The 9263-nt window shown below is 46.8% G+C and overlaps 1 protein-coding gene across 1 annotated transcript in view; it reads left to right on the plus strand.

The window, feature by feature from the left end:
* HYDIN (HYDIN, axonemal central pair apparatus protein) overlaps window positions 1-6354 on the plus strand; it is a 299281-nt gene extending 292927 nt beyond the window's left edge. Inside the window, exons 80-82 of the mRNA XM_012641507.1 lie at window positions 854-1084; window positions 3964-4188; window positions 5670-6354. Coding sequence (XP_012496961.1) covers window positions 854-1084; window positions 3964-4188; window positions 5670-6152 — 939 coding nt within the window. The 3' untranslated portion in view covers window positions 6153-6354. The remainder of the gene's footprint in view (window positions 1-853; window positions 1085-3963; window positions 4189-5669) is intronic.
* Window positions 6355-9263: the final 2909 nt, after the last annotated feature.

The raw sequence follows: 9263 nt of genomic DNA on the forward strand, positions 1-9263 counted from the left end.
GTATAAAGAACTAATACCACCTAATAATAATAAGATAAACAACCCAATGTATTAAAAAGGGCATAGACTGTTTCACAAAAGTAGCTGTGTGAATGACCAATAAGCACGCAAGACAGTGCTCACCATCATCAGTCACCAGGGAAAAGGACTTAACCGGTGAGCTGCACATCAGCAAGTGAGTTGCAGGGGCTGGGGCCGGGGGTGGGGGGGGATGCAGCGTAGCGTAGTAAGTGCAAACTCTGGAGTCAGTCCTACCTGGATTCAAATCCCGGTTCTGACGTTTCTGTGCATGGGACCTTGGGCAAGGTACTGGACTTTGCTAAGCCTCAGTTTCCTCATCTCTTAAAAAACAGCTGAGGTGGCATAATCACGGTGCCTACAAATGGTGTGAATTAAATACGTACTTCCAGTGCCTGGCACACAGTAATCGTTCATTAAGTGCTAGATGCTATCGTTGCCATTGCCGCTGTTAACTAACTATTCCAGCAGCGACAGGAATAGGAGTAAAGCCCACTACAGCTGGAACCCCTAGAGGCCTTGCTTGTCCTCCAGGGCCAGCCGGCTGTGCGCACGGGGGAAGTGCTGGCAGCGGCCAGTGCTGCTCTAGCCTCCTCTACAGCAAGGCCAGCCTACTTCATACTCTCTCGCTCGCCTGGGAGGAGCCAGACCAGAATACCTAAGGAGAAGGGCCGGCTGGCAGGGATCCAGATAGGCTGTGAGGGCCATGCCAGCCCGGCACCTGCGCTTCAGGTGCCCAGACAGTGCTAGCAAAGAGAAGGAGCTCCTGGAAACAGAAGACCCTTGGCTAACCCCTGCTCTGCCCTCCTTTCTCCCTCTCTCCCTATGAATGCAGGTGATCTTCCGAAACGAGGTGACCTATGAGTTCTTGTACTACACGGTGAGTTTCAGGGTCCTCCCTTCAGGCATCATCAAAACCATCGAGATGGTGACCCCAGTCCGGCAGAGCGCGTCAGCCTCCATCAGGATGGAGAACCCCCTGCCCTACTCGGTGACCTTCTCCACGGAGTGCAGGCTGCCGGACATGAGCCTGCCCTCCCAGTTCGCGGTGCCTGCCAACTCCGAGGTACGGCCCTGGCTGCCAGGGTTCCCCTGACAGCTGTGATAGAGGCTTCTGCCCATAGGGCCTCTGAATACACGTTCCCAGTGGGGGCCGGCCCTGGCGGTGGTCAGGAAGGCAGGGGACAATCACCCTCATGTTCCTTTCCTTGTTGCTGAAGTCCTCACGTGAACTAGGGGCACGTAGCTTTGGTTTGGACAGGTAAAATGGGCTTCTTTAGTATGAACCTAGTCTCTACCATTTGTGTGCTTTCTTCAAGCCAAAGATAATTTTTCTTTTTCTTTGCTAATTATAAAAGCATAGAATATAATATGTGTGGTGAAAAGGAAAGCCTGGTATATAATAGCATATCAAGTGTACCTCGTTTCTCTCTCTCTCTCTCTCTGCAGCAGAGGCTGTGACCCCTCGTTATTGTGATCCCCAAGGATCAGCAGGAGCCTGGACCCTCCTCTAATCCTCCATGGGGAGGGCTGTGTGGCCCCAGTTCTCGTGGGTCCCCCATCTCCAACCTCCACCCCAACTCTTGAGGTGGCCCTGGGCACCCGGGGCCACTCTGCTCTCCCTTCAGTCCTGGGAAGGACCGAGGGCAGCTGCCACCTGCTCCCCTGGGGCTGGGGTCGACGGTGCCACCTCAAACCCAAGGATCCCCTAGTGTGCCCCAAGGGGACACCCTCCCCTCGGCTCCCTGGAGTTTGGGGGTGCAGCCGGCCACTTTTACATCTCCGCTGCTGGTCACACAGACCAGTCCTGGTACAAGGTGGGAGAGGACTGCAGGGGGCTGCAAATACTCAGAAGTGGGGACTATTTGGCTGCTTTGAGCCTGTGCATCATAGGGAGAATTCAAATCTTCACAATATCAAGATTTCCAATCTGTGCGCAAATCTCTACTAATTTAAGTCTTATTAGATTTCTCTCAAAAATGTTTTGTGGTTTTTCTATGCAGAGACTTTCCTCATCTTTTGTTAGACTTATTCCTAGGTTTTGCATATTTTGATGCTAATGTCAATGGTATCTTTTTAAAATTTCATCTTCTGTTTCTTGCGAGCATCTAGAAATATAATTGACTTTTGTATATTGACTTTATACAAACTGTCTTCTAAAATTCACTGTCTTCTAAAATTCACTTATTAAGAAGAGAAGTTTAATTCACTTAAGAAGTTTAATTCTACAGATTCTTAAATTTTCTACATTTGCAATCATATCATCGGTAAATAATCACAATTTTGTTTCTTCCTTTTTGAACGTTTTCCTTTAATTTCCTTTTGTGCCTTATAGCACTATATAGCACCTCAAGAACAATGTCAAATATAATAGAACAGTGCTAGAGAGTATCCTCCTCTCATTCCTGATCTTGAAAGAAAAGCGTTGAGAGTTTCACCATTTGTTATGTTATTTGTTTTAAAGTTCTTATAGAGACACTTTATCAGTTAAGGATGTCTGTCCCCTTCTATTCTTAGATTGCTAAGAGCTTTTTTAAAAATACCCTAAATAGATGTTGAGTTTTATCAAATACTTCTTCCACATCTGCTGAGATGCTAATAGGATTGTTCTCCTTTCGATCTGCCTCTATGTGGCAATTGGTTGCTTTTTTTTCTAATGTTAAACCAACTTTACATTCATGGAATAAACCCAACTTAGTCATGTAATATTCTCTTTTTTATATATTGCTGGATTCAGGTAGATAATATTTTTATTAGATATTTTGTACCTGTGTTCAGGAGGGAGACTGCATCCAATTTTTCTTTCTTCTATTATTGTTGAATTTTGTTATCAAATCTGTGCTGGCTGCAGTAGGTTCCCTCTTTGACTTTTCTCTGGAAGCATTTGTGGAATGCTAGAATTCTTTCATCCTTGATTGTCTGATATAACCCACAAGTAAAGCTTTATGATCCTGGAATTTCCTTAAGGGAAATTTTCTGACTATTGATTAATTTGTTTAATGTCTATAGGACTATGTAGGTTTGCTATTATCTTCTTGGGTCTGTTTTTATAAGTCATATTTGTTTAAATATTTGTCCATTTCATCCAAGTTTTTTAATTGTAAAATCATCCAAATTTTTGTACTATATTCTTTTCTGTTAAACATCTATAACTCAGTGACATCCTCTTTTTATTCTGATATTTTTCAACAAGAAGAACTAGTTATTTTTTTAAAAACCTACTCATATTAAAACAAAATTTTTACTATATAAAAGTATATGAGATAGAAAATCAAAGTCCCCACAGTCCCATTTTCCCCACTCTAACATAACTGCTGATAACAATTTGGTATATATTCTTACAATCTCTTTTCTATACTAGCATAGACTTAACTCTTCTCCACAAGAATGAGCTCATACTTTATATACATTTCTGGAACCTCCTTTCTTCCACTTACAGTATCATCAACACCTTTCATTTCAATGCTTATTGCTCTACCTGATACTTTTAATATCTACATAATATTCCACTGAAATGAGAAAACTATAGTTTATTTGACCAATCTTCCACTTGAATGCACTTGAATTATTTCCCTTGCTTTGCTGTTACAAGCAATGCTCTTTCTTGCTTTGTTTCACTATGGGTAGCAACAGAAGGAGGAGAAAGCCTCCCCCAAGAGATGGCAGAACCCAGGAAGCTTGACCTTCTGGCCTCCTGCTGGCACCACCAGCCCATCTCCAGAAGTGTGCTTCTCAGGAGAGGACCCAAGAGCTATTTTTAGACTCACAGAGATCTCAGATATAGAAATATCTAGACTAGAGAAAACTAGAAGAGGTACAGGGGAAGGAAAGTGGGCTGGTTTGGACAGAGGATCCCCAGGCTTGAGATCAATGTGGGCATTTGCTTGTGAAGCAGGTGACGGGTCAGACCTTCAGCATGACAGTGGCCTCTGTCTTCTCTTTCAGGGCACATTCACATTTGAATTCCAGCCCCTGAAAGCTGGAGAAACCTTTGGGAAACTTACTTTGCACAACAGTGATCTGGGTTACTACCAATATGAGCTCAGTTTGAAGGCCTTGCCAGCACCTCCTGAAAAGCCTGTCTACTTCCAGACTGTTCTCGGCAGCAACCAAAGCATCTACACAAAGTTCACCAATTATACTCGGCAGAAGACAGAATACTACTGCAGGGTGAGTACCTGCTCCTCCCTCTGCCCATCCCTTGCCAGATCTCTGGGTTCAAAAACAATGGGAGGAGGACACAGAGGCTGCAGAAATGTGCAACTCAGAGAGAGTTGGTGCATCATTGTCATGGTGACCCCCGCCTTGGAGGCCTGAATCCAGCCTGGGAAACTCCCAGCTGGAAACAAATAGTAGCAGGCCTGGGTTCCTCCTTTACAGAGTTTCTATCTTAACAAGCTAGGGGCGGGGCAAGGGGAGCTTTGCTTCTAACAGCACACTCAGTGGTCCACGGAGGGAGACAGCATGGCTTAGTGGCCCTGAGGACAGGTTGTGGAATCAAACACACAGGGGTCTGATTCCTGGCTTCCCCACGTACTCTCTTTATGAATCATTTATTCAAGCTCTCTAAGTTTCTCTATAAGTGAAGATAATATCTCCAACCTTACAGCATTGCTGTGAGAATTTTTAAACATGAATATAAAGCCATTTTCTTAGAGCCTGGCTCCCAATACATTAACTATCATATCGGTTGGAATAGAGGTTTAACTACTGAAACAGCAACCCAAAATCATAGCAAAATAGTTTATTCCTCTGACACATACCAGTCTGGGCATAGGCAGTGTGAGTAGATTGGCAGCTCCATGACATCTGGCACCCAGACACCTTCTGTGCCGATGCTCTGCTCTCTGTGGGGAGTCGCTGTGGTCCATGTTGGCCACGATGGCCTGCCGTGACATCCACACCCCAGCCAGCTACACGAGGCATTGCATACACCACGCCCACGACTATTCCACTGAACGAAACTTCACAGGCCCACACCTATCAACAAGGGGAGCTGGGAAATGTAGCCTTTATACTGGGTGGCCGTGCGCCCCACTAAAATCGGGGTCTCAGGACATGGTCAAGAGGCAGAAGCTCTCAATCAATCGTATCGGTCGGGGGGGTTAAAGTTATGATGTAGGAACTTCCCGATACCCCAGTGGCTTGAAACGAACAAAGGCTCATTTCTCATATGTGCCATCGGAATAGTGACGGTCCACAGGGCACTCTGCTCATCTGGGTCACTCAGGGTCCAGGCTCAAGAGCAAACACCACCTCAAATGTCCCCAGTCACAGAAGCAGAGAGGAGAAACGACGTGCTCTAGTGTGGAAGTGACACCTTTCACTTCTGCTCAGCGCAGTTGTCCAGAACCAGCCCCGCCCATCCACAAGGAGCCAGAACATTCAGCCTTCCGTGTGCATGGAAGGAGAGAAGAACCAGAGATTCGGGGCGGCCTCGGTGACTGCCTTATCAATGTAATCCAGCTGTGTCTTAGGGCACGTCATTAACATCTTTGCCTCCATTTCTTTGTAGTAAAGTAGGGATAATAATTAGTAACACCTGCCCTGCAAGGGCCCTATAACCTGCCCAGCCCATGCCAGGAGTGGGGCCAGCGGGGACTTGAGCTCTGAGATCCTACGTGAGCCGAGTCCATTTGTTCCCCTTTCAGACCGACTGCCCGGACTTCCACACGGAAAGGGTCATTAACGCAGCCCCAGGAGCCCAGGGAGGCACCGAGGTCAGCGTGGAGGTCTTCTTTGAGCCCAGCCACCTGGGCGAGACCAAGGGCATCCTGAGCCTGTCGTCGCTTGCAGGTGGGGAGTATGTCATCCCCCTCTTCGGAGTGGCTCTGCCCCCCAAGCCCCAGGGTCCCTTCCTGATCCGAGCCGGGTACAACATAATCATCCCCTTCAAGAACGTCTTCCCCCACGTGGTGACCTTCTCCATCATCGTGGAGAACCCGGCCTTCACCGTCCGCGCCACAGACACCGTGCGGGCCAAGAAGATCAACAACATCACTGTCTACTTTGAAGGAAACCCCTCCGGCAGCAAAACCCCCATCACCACCAAGCTGATTGTGAGCTGCCGCCCCGGGGAGGGCTGTGAGAGCGGAATTAAATGGGTTTATTACCTCAAGGGGATCACCCCTTAGTGGTAACAGGGTCACCTGCGTCAGCCAAAAGCCGTCTCCTCGGCCCTGAGACCTACGCATCATCTTAGCCTGACAAAGAACAGAGAAAAAAATAAGAATTCTAAAGGGACTGTTTTATCCTCCTCATTCAATTATTTCCACGTCGTGTGGTTTCCAAATATAGATATGAAATATCTGTTCCATATTAACCATTACAGCTACACACAACAGATCTATATTTTAGAGAACTGAATCCTTGTGAGTCCCTAAATTTAATTTCTTGACTTATCCGCGAAGCTTAAGTACTTTTTAATAATCCGCATTTTTACCAAGCAGACATAGGTATCACACTTGTGACCTTCTACCAGACAGCTCCTAGCCGTGTGCGACACTGGGCTCTGCAGCTGCTTTTGAAAGTCCATAATGATTTAACAAGCCCTTAGACATGGCCCTATTTTGATGTGGCATCTTATCCGGCTTTCACACAAAAGCCAAGTAAGTACCTATTTTCAAAGCAACGTACAAATAACATTAAGGCCACCCAGGGATGCTCCCATCACTTTTTCTCTCGGCTTTTACTCCGTCAGTCTCCGAATCCCTGGAGAAAGGCTAACAGAGACCATAGCTGCCCCTGGCCTCCCCAGCCCTGGGCACAGCAGGCAGATGGACAGTAATTCTCGACCTATCTGCCCAGAACCCATCCCCTCCCCAAATTCTGATTTAATTGGTCTGGAGAGGGGCATGGTCATCTTTATATATATAACTTGTACAGCGGAGCTGAGAACAAGTGCTAGAGACCAAACACCCACCCAGCTACTCGTGCTGCAACTGAGTCAGGAAGGACCATGCCCTAGTTTGACATGTTGGAACTGCACCTATTCCGTGTGTCCCTAAAGCACGACTATCTAAGCCATGACTTTCTTGAGCTTCCCCTCCAGGGGGCAGTGGGGCACCTCCGCAGACGCCTCTTCCCCGGCCTTGCAGTGTGTGTTCACAGGCCCACTTCCCTGTCAGCGCCTCCTGTTGAAATAAAGATGGTTAAAGACTGGCCCTGGAGTGGATTTGTTCCTGTAGACCTATGGCTGAGGGGCCCTGCCTCCACCTCCCCCCACCCCCATCCCCTTCGGCCCACCTGCAGGAGAGGGAGGAGGCATGAAAGAAGATGGCCACTCAGGAAGGAACGCTGTAAGGGAGTGGGCCTCAAAAATGGTTCCTGGACCAGCAGCACCTGGTGAGTTATTAAAATCCAAATTCTCCGTCCCCACCGCAGACCTCCTGAGTCAGAAACTCTGTGGGTGTGGCCCAGCAATGTGTCCGTTACTAAGCCCTTAAACCTACTAGAGGTGTTTTTATGGATGGAAACTCTTTCCACATCTTTTGTATCTCTCACAACCCTCAGCCCAATACACCCGACCCACAGCGAGTACTAAATGAAGCTTTTTCTAGAATGTTTGTAAACTCAGACCTATAAAGTAATCCACTGTTATCCTTGGGGGTTATGTTCCAGGACCCCCAGTAGATGCCTGACACCACAGATAGTATTGAACCCTGTATATGCTATGTTTTTTCGTATACATACATACCTATCATAAAGTTTAATTTATAAATTGGGCACAGAAAGGTTAATGATGATAACTAATAATAAAATAGAACGATTATATGCCAGCATCACTACTTTTGTGATTTGGGGCCATTATTAAGTAAAATAAGGTTCCTTGGACACATGCATGCGGTCCCATGGCAGTTGTCTGGTGACCGAGATGGCTACTCTGATTACCAGGAAGGTAATGTGTACAGCACAGATATACTAGACAATGGTGGTTCATGTCCTGGGCAGGGTGAAGTGGGATGGTGTGAGATTTCTTGACGTTACTCAGACGGTCTGCAATTTAACTTATGACTTATTTCTGGAATTTTTCATTTAATATGTTCATCCCACAGTTGAACAAGGGTAGCTGAAGCCATGGATACAAGAGAACTATAGTACTTCACAGACAACTCATTTTTGAAACCTAAACTAAAGACAACAGTAACAGGTATAAAAACAAAGAACTGGGTGATAGGTGTTCCCAGTGGCTAAGTGAGCAAAGACTGCTCTAACCAACCATCTGCAAGGATGCTAAGACCAAGGAGCAACGGTAATGACCAGCAAACACACAGTCCGTGTAAAAGTCAGTGGTTCGCACATTTTAGTGTATGTCAGGATCCCCTGGAGGGCTTGCTGAAACACTGATCGCCGGGCCCCACCCTCAGAGAGTCTGATTTAGAAGGTTTGGGTGGGGCTCAAGAATTTGCGTTTCTAACCCATTCCTGGTGATGCTGTTGCTGCCGTTTGTAGGGTCAGACTGGGAGAACCACTGGCGCTAAAGCCCCAGCAGCAGCAGGGCAGGACCTCAGGCCCCACCCCAGACCTGGTGAATCAGAGTCTGCGTTTTAGCAGCCCTCCAGGTGGAGGGCTGGGACCAAAGCCCAGCTCAGATCCTGTCCCAGCATGAACCCCCCCTTCCAGGCTGACTTGAGATCGGGTGCATTTCTTCCCTTTTGGTAGTTCCCATGCTTCCTTGGCCTCAAAAGACCATAACAAAATAGTCTCATACTGGCAAATTTGGAATGGCAAAGTAGCTCACCAGGGGGCTGGGTGATGATAAGCCTTCTGACACAACCTTGTGGAAGTTACATTTGAAAGAGTCCATTCTCAGCAAAGCAGACCAGGAGACCTCTAACTGGGCATGTTCAGGGTGGCTTTGTGGCAGAACTCCAGGGAACACTGTGCACAGAATACCATGAGAATGGGGCTTCTGGCCTCGGTGAACGTGTCATGCTAAGTCTAACCACTTCTCTGGGGGCCTCAAGCCAGAGATGACAATATTATGACATGAGTGAGGGCCTGCCAAATCTCAAGAAAATCCCAACTGTGAGTATCCCCAAGCCTCTTATACCTTCAACCATGTTGCCATGAAACTCCAGCTAAAACTACATTGCTGTTGGAGAAACTTCTTTGCACAGTTCAAGATTTGGGTACAATTTCTTAAAATGCCACCAGCATCCTCTTGCTATGAGTTATGCACTAACTTTTACATAACTTGCAATAGCTATTATTAATAGTTGTTACAGAGCTACTCCAAGTTCTGT

The sequence above is a fragment of the Propithecus coquereli genome, unplaced genomic scaffold, assembly GCF_000956105.1.
Source record: "Propithecus coquereli isolate 6110/MARCELLA unplaced genomic scaffold, Pcoq_1.0 Scaffold165, whole genome shotgun sequence".
Classification (NCBI taxonomy): Eukaryota; Metazoa; Chordata; class Mammalia; order Primates; family Indriidae; genus Propithecus; species Propithecus coquereli.